The 14,409-nt window shown below is 39.7% G+C and overlaps 1 protein-coding gene across 1 annotated transcript in view; it reads right to left on the bottom strand.

The window, feature by feature from the left end:
* Positions 1-364: 364 nt before the first annotated feature.
* Positions 365-14,409, bottom strand: part of LOC590513 (EGF-like repeat and discoidin I-like domain-containing protein 3) — a 32,872-nt gene continuing 18,827 nt past the window's right edge. Inside the window, exons 10-13 of the mRNA XM_030983663.1 lie at positions 12,993-13,149; positions 11,966-12,180; positions 2,616-2,765; positions 365-554 (exon numbers count right to left, since the gene is read on the bottom strand). Of these exons, the coding sequence (XP_030839523.1) occupies positions 411-554; positions 2,616-2,765; positions 11,966-12,180; positions 12,993-13,149 (666 nt within the window). The 3' untranslated portion in view covers positions 365-410. The remainder of the gene's footprint in view (positions 555-2,615; positions 2,766-11,965; positions 12,181-12,992; positions 13,150-14,409) is intronic.

The following is a 14,409-nucleotide window of genomic DNA, read 5'->3' as shown; positions in this document are numbered from 1 at the left end:
CTTACCAAAGGACACGTGTGCCGTGACAGGGATTCGAACCCCGTAACGTGTGATTCAAGTCTGGAGACCTAGCCAACAAACCACAACACCTCCACGGTGTGTTTATACTCTACTAGCAATACTAGAAAATACTCCTACTTTTCAAAATGTAATAGCAATTAAAAAAATAATAATAATGATAAGGATAATTATATTATTGATAATAATAATAAAATGATAATAACAATAATATATAATAACAGAGTAATGAATTATAACAATGATAACAATAGTGATAATAGTAACTATAATAATAAGCATGATGAGGATGATAATAATAGTTATGAATAATGATAATATTATTATGATAATAGTAATAATATTAATGATGATATTAATTAAACAACATAACATAGCTGTAAAACTTCCGTTTATTCAGCTATGCCAAGAACTTCATATCTCATGCCCTGGTGCTCCTGCCACGTGAGTGGGTGTATTCTGACGTATCGAGCAGTGATTGGTCGAGGGAACAGTATGGTCCCGGGAGTGCTGCGATCGTAGTTTGCTGCGTAGATCTGAAGATTATGAGGAAGAAATTATCATTTTAAGGACATTGTATTAGTTTTTCAGTTCAATTTAAAAAAAAATTATAACACAATATCTTTCGCGGCATAAGCAGAATTGCAAATGTGAACTCACAAAGTAAAATAAAATTAGAAATACAAATACATGAGTTGTTATATGGAATACACTTGATATAATTGGGTAAAAACGATGCCAATGTAAGCTTGGTATAAGTATCGGATATGAAGACATTTACATGTACGACGGAATGCTTGCGAATAGTCACAACGTTTCCAGGGGGGGGGGGGGGTGGCCTCTTTTACCAAAATATCAACTTTACCGTTGACTTTCTGAATTGCGAAATGATCAAGCAAATTCAATTCTGACATTTATCTATCTAATGCAGTTTTGCCTCGAAACACATTAGATAAAACAAAACAATAGATGTAATTCCAATTAAACAATCTCGCTGCCCGAATAGGCAACAACAGTGTGAAATTATTAGCAAGATTGTTGAATAAGTGTTTTTGTATACAGGGAGGGTAGGGGGTGGTAGCATATAAGATTCAAAACAACACCAGCAATAAAAGCTGCATGTGAATTCCTACAATATGCTGTTCATTATCAACCATCATTAATTTTTTAATGTCACCTCTACAAACTTTAACAAGTAAGCTGCCATTGCCATGTTTAAAGAACATTTTAAGGTTTGCAGTTACAAACAATTCTACCAAAAAAAATTCACATACAAATTGCGGCTACGACACTAAAGGCCAAAGGCCCACGGGTGAACCATTAAAAGTCTGATTTCGACCTTTTCCTCTGAATTTTGTTTTGGTTAATTTCTAAAAATCTTATCTCCACTTCCTTTCCTTGTATCTTTCTTCATTCTCTTTCTCTAATGTTCTTCTCGAGCTTTCCTTTTGTATTTGTATTTTTTTATATCTTTCTTTTACTTTCTCCTAATCGTATGTTCAAATGTCTGTTTTCGATTTTTTTTTTTCTTTTCTTATCCAGATATTAAACTTATCTTCTTCAACATTTTTTATAATATTGCACTTGTGTTTATTAGAAGCTGGGTATTTTATGGGCTTTCCTATCACTGTTGTAGTGTATTTTCAATTGCGCCATCATTCGGTGAAGGCGTTTCTATACGCAAGCATCAACAACAACAAAATAACCTGTGCGTCCTCAGTTTATGATGCCTTATGGGATATGGCTGTTTAGGAACTTTTGGTCTCGTGGATGCCATTCTACTGAGATGTCCTCAAATGTAATATCATTTATAAAGTCAGACATAACTTTGGAAAACCGAGCACAGGTAAATATGCCGAAAACGGCGTATAATGCACGATGAATATAGACTCTTTAAAGTTCAATGCGAGGCAGTCTGTACGAAAGGCATGGGGAAATCTTGCTAAGTTAACATGCACTTTATTTGTGCTTTAAGAGAAATGCTGTTGGTTAATTAGTCCTTTAACGATTCGTCATATAATAAAACTTTATTTTAATGACCAACGCTTCAGAATAGACATATCCACAGCATAATTCTCTAGGGATTTGGTATCTTTGCCTAAGATTTCCAAAAAAAATCATAATTATAAGCCTTTATGTCGGTCAGGAATCTCATGACTTTTACAAGCCGATCGCCTGTCTGATTATCAAGATATCTATGACTGGAATTGGAAATGTCAACAACTGTTTGCCAAACAGCTGTGAACAAAAGTATTGGGGAAAATGAGTATGTAAAAACGGTCACTCAAAGATTTTTACTTTTTTGACGCACTATATCTATATGATCATTTTGAATTGCTATTTTTTTTAGGGCTTCACTATTACACCATATCACAGACACTGATAACACGTAGAACCTCAGATTTGTAAAACTGGAAACATTGTTAAACAACGCCTTTAATATACATCAACAACAGGTCGACGATGCAATATTTCCCGATGCCTTTTGCACACACAGTCTCGCACTGAACGATAGCGGCTATATACTGTACATAGTCTAAATGACATGTGCTCAGTTTTCCCAAGTTGGGTCTGAAATACATAATTCTAGTACTCACTTTTTGTTCACCACATTGTGGTCCTAAAGCATAAGTCCATGTCACGTCATCCAGCGAATAGGATACCTTGACAGAAGTAATCCATTGTTCCCACCCCCATCTGCCTTGTACGATAACACCAGTGACGGTAGAGGTCTTTCCAAGATCTATCTGACTCATCAATGCATTAATAGAAATAGAACTTAGCAAAAATTTAAACTGATAAATAAATAAATATAAATGCATAATATGAAATAACTTTGACAACGCAAAAATTTGGCAACTCTGTTGGAAATAAATACACATTTGTAAGTAATGCAAGTTAGAGGATGCAGGCGTGTAGCTCTATCAAAGTTTCCCATTAATGTCCTTCCTTTTGTGATAGGCTTAGAACAACAATGCTGTTTAACAACTAGACCAAGAAGACGGGCAGGTAGTTTCGGCGAAAGAAAATTACAGACTGACAGTTTGACAAATGTTAAATCTTTATTGGTCCTTTGTCGGGGGAGTGGAAGGCAGATGAGTTAAACGATGACAAGCCACGTACCTCAGTTGGATCCTAGCTTCGAGCTTGAATACGTGCCAAGTCGCAGTGGCGGATCCAGGGGGCCGAAACGGCCGCGGCCCCCCCCCCCCCCCCTATTGGCGGCGCAAAAAAAAGGATGAAAAAAAAGAGGAAGAAAAGAAAGGAGAAGAGGAGGAAAAAAAGGAGAAGAGAAAAGAAAGGAGAAGAGAAAGAAAAAAGAAGAGAAAAGAAAAAAGAAGAGAAAAAATAAAGAAGAAAGCCCCCCCCCCCCCCCCCCCCCCCCCACTCCGGGTCGGAGGGACCGAATCTGTGTTCCCAAAATTTCCGATAAAGAGTTACTTTTCACGCAATTCCGGCCCGTAATACACACAAATCCGGCCCGTACACCGGAGATAGAGGGGTGCTTTCAAAGAGAGGGAACATACATGTGCGTACCCTAGATAACACTGAGTGGGTGGGGGGGGGGGGGTGGGAAAAGAAAAGTCGGGTGAGAAAGGGGGAAAGACAAGGAAATGGCGCTATGCGACAGTAACGATGAACAAGGGAAAACTGTAATCAGGAGATTTGGGGGTCATTCCAGAAGGCTTGGCAAACGTTATTGAATAGAGGGGGCCGGGCCGGCCGCATAAAATCTCGAGCCGCGGATTCAAAGTTAAACGTTAAGAACAGCCCCTGCGGTTATCACTCTTTATTGAGAAATTTGAAAAGGGCATAATATTTTGGATGTCTTTTAAATAGAAGCTATATACTCAACAGTCAAATTTTAAATTAACGGTAGGGCCGCTTCACAACTCTTATTTTGCCCTTCATTTGGATTCAGCTCATACCAACTCGCTTGTGCTTGTATTTGAACTCATGTTGGTAGTAATCATGGACAGGGGCGGCAATCCTGGGCCCGATAGGGGGACACGTCCCCAAGGAGTTTAGAAATATAGCTAGAAAGAAATATAGCGGAAAGAACGTACATATTGGGCTTAAGGATTTTCTAGAATGCATAATTTCAGCATTCAACATTGCAAAATCTCGCTTAGTCGCTACGCCCCGGCCCACAGTGGGCCAGGGAGGAACCAAAGTGCGCCAAAACTCATGTTTGGGGATTTATTTTTTATAAATCCAGAGGAAATGTTTGGATTTCCAGGGATTTGCGCTAAAATTTTATTACCAACATTTTCTCTGATGTCTAAGCTTTAAGTTGATACCAGATTTGGCTGCCCGATTCTGCCCGTTATTATGTTAGAGCCGTTTTCCTTGCAACATTGCCCCGAAAATGTGTTTATTTCGGTCCGCGGTGTCAGAATAAGTGTCACGCGCCCCCTCGCGCCGTGATTTATGACCACGAATCCTTCATGATTCAGCCGCGGACCCCCAAAACCCACATTTTTCGGGGCAATGTGGCAAGGGAAATCGGCTCTAACATAACAACGGGCAAGATCGGGCAGCCAAATTTGGTATCAACTTAAAGCTTAGACATCAGAAAAAATGGTGGTATTAAAATTTAAGCGGTACACTGCGAAGATCTAAACATTTCTTCTGGATTTATAAAAAACATGGATAATTAGTCCATTTTTCAGTGAATTACCCTATAATATATCATGAAGATTGTGTTTCTATTAATTTTAACCCATTCATTCAACGAAATGAACTATCAGGAATATGTGAGAGCAATTTCATATCAATAACTTAAAAACTTCATGTTGAATTGAAAGATTTATAAAATAAGTCACTTTTGCACTAAAACTGTGAATATGTAGGATTTTGCTGTTTGAAGTAGTAAATTTATACCCTTATTGTGCATAACGAAATTAAATATTTCACTGAGGTATTCCTCTATGTATTACCTTTCAACTGGGCAAGAAAAAAATTGGAAAAAAAAAATCACCCAAACTTAGTTTTGGCGCACTTTGGTTCCTCCCTGGCCCACTGTGCGGCCCTCGCCCGATAACACAAAACTATGACACTCCCGGCCGTGATTTATCCATGGTTGGTGTAATAGATCTTTCTTCCCTTTCATTTCTACTAACCTAATTGTGTGCTATCACAATCATGATTGTTTCATTTTCCCTTTAAAGCAGGCGCGTAGCCAGGGGCGGTAGGGGCAGTAAGAGGACATTTTTGAACATTCTGACAAGTCGAGAACGGTACAACGAATCGTCTTCTTTCTCTAATAATTTAATGAAATGTCAAAGCTTCCGCGCATCGCTCGGGAGGGGGGCAACTGAATTCTGACAAGGATTTGGAGTCGAGAATGGTAAAAGGAATCATCTTCTTTATCTAATAATTTAATGAAACATCAACGTTTCCGCGCTTCGCGCGGGAGGGTGAAAACTGAATTCAGAGAAGGATTAAGAGTCGAGAATGGAACAACGAATCATCTTCTTTCTCTAATAATTTCATTAAACTATAAACGGTCAAAGCTTCCGCGCTTTGCGCGGGAGGGGGAAAACTGAATTCAGACAAGGATTAAAAGTCGAGAATGGTACAACGAATCGTCGTCTTTCTCTAATAATTTAATGAAACGTCAAAGCTTAAGCGCTTCGCGCGAGAGGGGGGGGGGGATGGGACTCAATTCAGACTAGGATAAAGAGTCGATGATGGTACAACGAATCAATTTCTTTCTCTAATAATTTAATGAAACGTTAAGCTTCCGCGCAAAGCGCAGGAGGGGGAAACTGAATTCTGACAAGGATTAAGAGTCGAGAATGGAACAACGAATCATCTTCTTCTCTAATAATTTCAATAAACTATGAAAGGCAAAAGCTTCCGTGCTTCGCGCGGGAGGGGGGGGGGCTGAATTCAGAATTCAGTCAAGTAATAAGAGTCGAGAATGGTACAACAAAGCTTCTTTCTCTAATAATTAATGAAAGGGCAAAGCTTCCACGCTTCGCGCGAGAGGGGGGAAACTGCATTCAAAGAAGGATTAAGAGTCGAGAATGTTACAACGAATCGTCTTCTTTCTCTAATAATTTGATAAAACGTCAAAGCTTCCGCGCTTTGCGCGGGAGGGAGGAAAAACTGAATTCAGAGAAGAATTAAGAGTCGAGAATGGTACAACGAATCATCTTCTTTCTCTAATAATTTCATTAAACTATAAAAGGTCAAAGCTTCCGCGAGAGGGGGGGGGGGGGGGGACTCAATTCAGACAAGGATTAAGAGTCGAGAACGGTACAACGAATATTTTTTTTCTCTAATAATTTAATGAAACGTTAAGCTTCTGCGCTTTGCTATGGAAGGGAAAACTGAATTCAGAGAAGGATTAAGAGTCGAGAATGGAACAACGAATCATCTTCTTTCTCTTATAATTTCATTAAACTATAAAAGGTCAAAGCTTCCGCGCTTTGCGCGGGAGGGGAAAACTGAATTCAGACAAGGAATACGAGTCGAGAATGGTACAACAAATCGTCTTCTTTCTCTAATAATTAATGAAAGGTCAAAGCTTCCGCGCTTCGCGCGGGAGGGGGGGGGGGGGAATCAATTCAGACAAGGATTAAGAGTCGAGAACGGTACAACAAATCGTCTTCTTTCTCTAATAATTTAATGAAACGTCAAAGCTTCCGCGCTTTGCGCGGGAGGGGGGGGGGTGGGACTCAATTCAGACAAGGATAAAGAGTCGATGACGGTACAACGAATCATCTTCTTTCTCAAATAATTTAATGAAACGTTAAGCTTCCGCGCAAAGCGCAAGAGGGGAAACTGCATTCAAACAAGGATTAAGAGTCGAGAATGTTACAACGAATCGTCTTCTTTCTCTAATAATTTAATGAAACGTCAAAGCTTCCGCGCTTTGCGCGGGAGGGGGAAAACTGAATTCAGACAAGGAATACGAGTCGAGAATGGTACAACAAATCGTCTTCTTTCTCTAATAGTAATAAGGTCAAAGCTTCCGCGCTTTGCGCGTAATGGGAGGGGGAAAACTGAATTCAGACAAGGATTAAGAGTCGAGAACGGTACAACAAATCGTCGTCTTTCTCTAACAATTTAATGAAACGTCAAAGCTTCCGCGCTTCGCGCGAGAGGGGGGGGGGGGGGGGGGGGAGGGGGATGGGACTTAATTCAGACTAGGATAAAGAGTCGGTGACGGTACAACGAATCAATTTCTTTCTCTAATAATTTAATGAAACGTGAAGCTTCCGCGCAAAGCGCAGGAGGGGGGAGCTGAATTCTGACAAGGATTAAGAGTCGAGAATGGAACAACGAATCATCTTCTTTCTCTAATAATTTCAATAAACTATGAAAGGCCAAAGCTTCCGTGCTTCGCGCGGGAGGGGGGGGGGGCGGGGGGTGGCTGAATTCAGAATTCAGTCAAGTAATAAGAGTCGAGAATGGTACACCAATTTTTTTTTCTCTAATAATTAATGAAAGGGCAAAGCTTCCACGCTTAGCGCGAGAGGGGGGGAACTGCATTCAAACAAGGATTAAGAGTCGAGAATGTTACAACGAATCGTCTTCTTTCTCTAATAATTCAATGCAACGTCAGAGCTTCCGCGCTTCGCGCGGAAGGGGGAAAACTGAATTCAGACAAGGATTAAGAGTCGAGAACGGTACAACGAATCGTCTTCTTTCTCTAATAATTTAATGCAACGTCAGAGCTTCCGCGCTTCGCACGGGAGGGGGAAACTGAATTCAGACAAGGATTAAGAGTCGAGAACGGTACAACGAATAGTCTTCTTTCTCTAATAATTTAATGAAACGTTTAGCTTCTGCGCTTTGCGCGGGAGGGGGAAAACTGAATTCAGAGAAGGAATACGAGTCGAGAATGGTACAACAAATCGTCTTCTTTCTCTAATAATTAATGAAAGGTCAAAGCTTCCGCGTAATGGGGGGGGGGGGGGGGGAGCGAGCTACCCGAATATGAGTTTTTGATATCTTTTCTCGTTTATTTTGGTGATAAATAACAATCTCACAAAAAAAATATTATGCTCAAATTGTTGCTCGCTCGCTTCGCTCACTAGCCGAATTGTGAAAACCAGAAAATACTCTTTTCGGGCAAGAGGCTATAGCACCCCCCCCCCCCCCCCCCCCCCCATCCCCAATGAAAATGTCAAAAATTGTACCGGTATGGTGCTTCTAATATGACCTTGAAAAAACAGTCTGCGCAATTTTCAAATTCCCCCCCCCCCCCCCCCCCCCCCCCCCCCCTATTGGAAAAATCCTGGATCCGCGCCTGCCAAGTCGTAACATATATTTATAATATATATATATATATATATGTACATATAAATGTGTGTGTGTGTATGTGTGTGTGTGCGTGCGTGTGTGCGTGCGTGTGTGCGTGTTTGTGTGTGTTGTGTATGACATGACGACGAAAACAAATTTGAAGAAAGAGAGGTTTCATGCTCTAAATTAGTCCAGAATCTGCACGGTCCTTATTTTTTTCCACACACTTGATTTAAGCCGTCGAAGATGGCGTTATCAACAAACTCATAATAATGCTCACCAGCCCGCGCATATTTTTTTTACACAACTGTTTAGCCATTTCGCGAAAAAAATTCCAAGAAGTGCTCTGGTGAAAGAGTCTAGGTCGTCAACGCACTATATAATGTGCAAGCAAAGACGATAGAAGGGGGGAAAACAAGGATAGTGTAGAGGATATGGAGAAGGAAAAACAAGGAAATACATAAGGAAAGAGAAGAGGATAAGTCAAAGGAAGAAACACAACAAATACATATTTGAAGAGCCAAGAGGATCATCATCTAGACTAAGGAAAAACATGGAAATACATAAAAAAGGATAAGGGATCATCTATCAGATTAAAACAAAGAAATAAATGACGAAGGAGAAATGGATAGATTGAAGGGGAAACAACGAAATACATAAAACAAAAGAATAGAGGTTAGAATAAAGGAGAACAAAAGAAATACATAACGAAGGACTGGGGGATAGATTGAAGGAAAAACAAAGAAATGTATAACGAAGGAGAAAAAGTTCATGACAAAAGAGAAGAGGATAGATAGAAGGAGAGCACAGAAATATATAATGAAGAGAAGAGAGGTTAGATTTAACCCGAAATAACGAGTACGTACACATACTCAGGCGCGTACACAGGGGGAGGGTTTGGGGGGTTAAACCCCCCCCTTTGGTAATTTTTTGTGTGTAAACCCCCCTAAATTCTCTAAAACCCCCCCCCCCCCCCTTTTTTTTTTTTTTTTTTTACACTGTCGCTCATAAAGGTGGAATATTTTTTTTTTTTCCAATTTATGGAATTATTTAAAAATAATTTTAAAATAATAGATCTAGATAATAGTATACATTCTCAGATTTATTGAATAATAACTTGCCAATGTGTATTTTGCGTGACTGCTAAAGCATGTGTATGCTACTATGCTTATCAACTAGGGGACCTATGCCCTTAAGTCATAAATGACAGTAATGAGTATTAATGCCCCACAAAAGGGCACTAATATAGCACATCGACACGGTTTCGATCCTGGGGCCTCACAGTTACGAGGTCATTGCTTTGTCACTGAACCATGACTGTACGCAGCGGGGGCTAGGGTAGGGGGCAGTTTCCATAAATTAATAAAAAAAAAAAAAAAAATGCAATAAATTTTCAATAATTTATTGCATTTTACACCGGTGCCTAACAAAACAAAATTCTGTGTGCCCATGCCTTGAGTCATAATGCATGGCAGACCAGAAGATTTTTTTATGTTGGGGACCGGGGTAAAATGCAATAAATTATTGAAAATTTATTGCATTTTGTGCATTTTTTTAATTTATGGAAACTGCCCCCTACCTAGCCCCCGCTGCGTACAGTCATGGTTCAGTGACAAAACAATGGCCTCGTAACTGTGAGGCCCCAGGATCAAAACCGTGTTGATGTGCTATATTAGTGCCATTTTGTAGGGCAATCATCCTCATTACTGTCATTTATGACTTGAGAGCGTAGGTCCCCTAGTTAATAAGCATAGTAGCATACACATGCTTTAGCAGTCACGCAAAATACACATTGGCAAGTTATTATTCAATAAAATCTAAGAATGTATACTATTATCTATATCTATTATTTTTAAATAATTTTTAAAATAATTCCATAAATTGGGGTAAAACTAAAATATTCCACCTTTATGAGCGACAGTGTATTAAAAAAAAAAAAAAAAAAAAAAAATTCCCATGGTTGACCTAAAAAAGCTGACCTTACCCCACCCACCCCCCCCCCCCCCCCCCAACGGAGCAAAATGTCAATTTTTCAAATTTCGAGACCAAAACAAAAAAAAATGTGCCCTTTAGCCCCCCCCCCCCCCCCCCCCCCCACCCCTGAGGCGACTTTTTGACTGGCTGAGTCGTTGCGATTTTTTTGGGACCAAAAAAAAAAAATGTCCGCTTACCCCCCCCCCCCCCCCCCCCCCCCCCCCCCCCCCCCCCCCCCCCCCCCCCCCCCACTGAGCGACCTTTTGGCCTGCGCGATTATCAAATTTTCCTGAGTCGTTGCGAAATTTTGGACTCGATTTTAACCCCCCCCCCCCCCCCCCCTTGAAAAAATCCTGCGTACGCCACTGCACATACTACTCCAGCAATCCAACAAAACTGCTATTAAGGGTAATGCTAGACTCTGTCTCTAGTCGTTTGCACAGTATATTTGACTGAAGTGGCTAAACAGTTGTGTAAAAAAAATATGCGCCACCAGCCCAGCCGGGCGTCTTAATTTTATGATCACGCCATCATCGGCTGGTAGCAAGTAAGTAGAGAGAGGTAGCTTTGGTGTGGTGGAGATCAAAATTAAATAGGTCAGATTCTGGACTAGCTCTAAATCCAATGGTTTTTATTAGTACGCAAATTTCGCGCAATTTTGAAATTCCATAAATAATTAAGTGATCAGGATAAAGAAAACAGAGCATAACAATTATTTAAAGCCCCACTGTCCTACTTGTAGCTACTTGCTCCCTCTGTATAGAAAACTTCCCCAATCGGTCCCTGTTGGTCCCCCATGATCCTTTTTTTCTTATGTTAGTTGAGAGCTGAGTTAATGACATAGCCACCTGTCAGTGACCTCGCTGTGTGGTCTAATCCCTTCTGGCCCAGTAGTATTAACGGTCTTTAAATATACAATGTCCCATTTGCAGGTCAAAAAATGAAAAGGTTAAATTCAATTTGAAAGACAATAATTATTTAGAACTTCCCTCAAAACGAAAGAGTTTGAAAATGACTTTTTATGGGAAAATAACGATCATTAGATGTCGAATTGACATAAGTGATTGCAATCTCCTTACTAATAGTCTGATTTTCAGACCCTTATACCGAATGGTCGTACGTGTTGTGCTGCACAAAGATTCAATAAGTTTAATTTTGGCCGATACAAGTAGTGGGTTATTGATGTAGACAAATGCTCATGTACCTGTTACAGCTCATTTTATGTATGTTATTACCAAATTTAAAAAAGTTGACAGTTAGTCACCCAATAGTGTCTGACAGGGAAGTCTAGAAAGTACACAGGTTTCCTTGAATAAATTGAATACTAGGAGACAGCTAACGTTTAAATTTCACAGATAGGACATACATATTTAAACAAATTCATACTTCCTGCAAAGCTATATACATTTCATGTTGGCTGCAAAAGGGACATAATATCTGTAATAGAGAGTTTCCAACTGTCCAAGGCAATGCGATTTTTTTATTAGAAGTAGGTAGATAATTACCAAGTAAATACTTGCTTTCAAAGCAGTAGGGCGAGGTAATATAAATCATCAATGATTAATACCATCTTTAGGGTGCGAGTAAGGGTTTCATTTGGACTTTACGTTAGCGTTAATATTGGAGTTAGATAGTGCTAGAATTTAGGAAGAACGGTATTTATGATGAATTTGCTTTCCAGGGGGATCACTATTATAATTTGTGTTATCGGACTCACCTTGACCCATTTATCCGTGTCATTATCCTTGGCAAGCCATGCTGCCTTCTCGTGTAGAGCAACTCCGCCGTTCAATCTTCCATCTGATGCAGTGTAAAGATAATCATAATCGGACGAGGAGGTGAGACGAGAGTCTGGGATTCGTCCATCTTCCACTCCCATTCCTTCCCCTCGGATAGGACATGAACAGCTTACCTCTTCCTGGTCCATCGCAGCTGAAGACAACAAACGTACAGACAAACTTTGTCAGTGTATAAAAGAGATCTATTAGGTCTTTTTTTGTTTAGAAGTTAGTTGCTTAAAGAGTTTTTCAGAAAACCAAAACTTTTAAAACTCATTTTAGTTCAACTACTGCGAACACACTACAGGCGTGCATAATAGCTAACTGGAAATCAACACAAGTTAACTTTTAGAATACCACCTCTTAACAACAGAACGAACAAGAAAATACAAATGGCCCCAAGTTTTGGGTCGTTTTGGAGTCGATTTGACGATTAGCCCCAGGTATTAGCGTCGTCAGTGCCGTTCTTGCTAATCGAATCCTCGATTTTCGCATCTCAAGCCGATTATTTAAACCGTTCTATTACATCACCTACATGGATACTAAGTGACGTAGTGCGGTGGATAAGCCATCGGACTGAAGATGACAGGGGCCACAGTTCGATTCCCTGCCTGACACAAGTGTCTTATTAGCAAAACATTAACCTATACATTCCCAGGTGTGAATGGGTACCTGATATTTTTCAGCGCTAGTTACTCTGGTGTATCAGCTCAGCTATACCAAGGGTAATAATAGTTAGCGCCGTGAGTGTCACAGCGTTACGTGACGGATAGGAGCGCTTTAAAAAAAGTGATATGTCCTTGTTTAATTGGCCCAAACATGTGGATCAATGTGTGCAACACTTTATAACTGCAAGGAAAGGCGCTTCATCAAATACCTTTTGAATTGGCTTGAATAAGGAAAAATTATTATTATTCCAATCCTTCTTTTGCTCCTGGGTCTTTTTAAGGATGCAACCTTACCCACCTAATAAGTCATTGAGAGGTCCATAGCCAGTGAGTTCTAGCCTGAGGGCCCGGTGTACATGGGCCGTCTTTGGATGGATACGAAAAAATCGGCATTCGATCGGCCTACAGATGGTGTGCACCACAGTACTATTTGGGTCGTAGTTTCCTGTGTAGACCTAAACGAGATAATACAACCAAAAGATGATGAGATCAACTTGAGTTTGAAGTGTTGCATTTCAAATATCTAATGATCAAACCAATTATGTTCCTTTTAAAATGGTCGTTTGACACAATTTTTGATAATAAAATGTCATTTTAAGTGAACGAATAATAAAAACTAGGATAAGTTTTCTTTAAGTTTGCTTTCTTTAATTTTAGATTCTCATCACGTCATGTGTTTTTTTTTTTTTTCTCCATACTATTAGGCAGTTATGTTTTTATACTAAAACGATAACAGAGCAATTTGTGATCAGGACACATTTATTGTTTCCGACAAGATTTAGAAAAAAAACATGTTGTTGTTTCTGTTAGTTAGATTTAAAAAGGGCTTGCACATTTCTACTACTTTTTTAAAACTTCCGCCGTACAAAGCCTATTTTCTGTGTAATTTTCTGTGTTTCTGGGTAATATCTTTCCTGTTACTTCCCATCTCTCTCTCTCTCTCTTTCTCTCTTTCTGTCTAAAATAATAAGTTGATATGAGGGTGGAACAATAAACATCCAATAACGAAGTGGATTATAGGGGATGTCATTTATGAATACGTTATATTTATACTCAGTGTCGTGGCTGTACTCTCTAAAAAAATCGAGTGATCACGGACGTCACTCCTCTGGAGAGTGAAAATGTAGTGAAAATAGAGTGAACATTTACTCTTTTCTTCTTAGAGAGCACTCTAAAATCAATCGATCTTCACTCCTAAACAAGTGATCACGGACGTCACTCCCAAGAAAGTGAAAATAGAGTGAAAATTCACTCTCTTTTTTTAAGAGAGTATGGGGGCACACGGGGGAGCACGTGCCCCTTCGAATTACAAAGAAAAAAGAAAAAGAGGCAAATGATAAAAAGAGGTGTTATAGCAAATAGAGAAATGGGAAAAGGATGTGGAACGGGAACAATAGTACTATATCCTAAGCAGTGGCCTTGTAAATCAGCATATCATTTTCCCCAATTAGACCGGTGCCCCCCCCCCCCCAATTATGCCAGCGCCCCTCAATATATGGGCTCTCACTTCGCCACTGATTATAATCATTTATTTCATTGAGATTTAAACTCTTTATATGCCACACAAATAATCTTCTTGTGTCACATTGTATTTATCATTTGATAGACGTACCGAAGGCTTCATGATTATTTAATTGTTTTCCGGGCAAGATCTGTACCGGTTTTGGAATGTTGTTATTGGAGCTAATCACGATCGGACAAGGGTAATTTTGCAA

The sequence above is a fragment of the Strongylocentrotus purpuratus genome, unplaced genomic scaffold (genome assembly GCF_000002235.5).
Source record: "Strongylocentrotus purpuratus isolate Spur 01 unplaced genomic scaffold, Spur_5.0 spur5_scaffold_13, whole genome shotgun sequence".
Taxonomy (NCBI): domain Eukaryota; kingdom Metazoa; phylum Echinodermata; class Echinoidea; order Camarodonta; family Strongylocentrotidae; genus Strongylocentrotus; species Strongylocentrotus purpuratus.
Note: the sequence above shows the minus strand (reverse complement) of the source record. Positions and strands in the feature narration are given on the sequence as shown.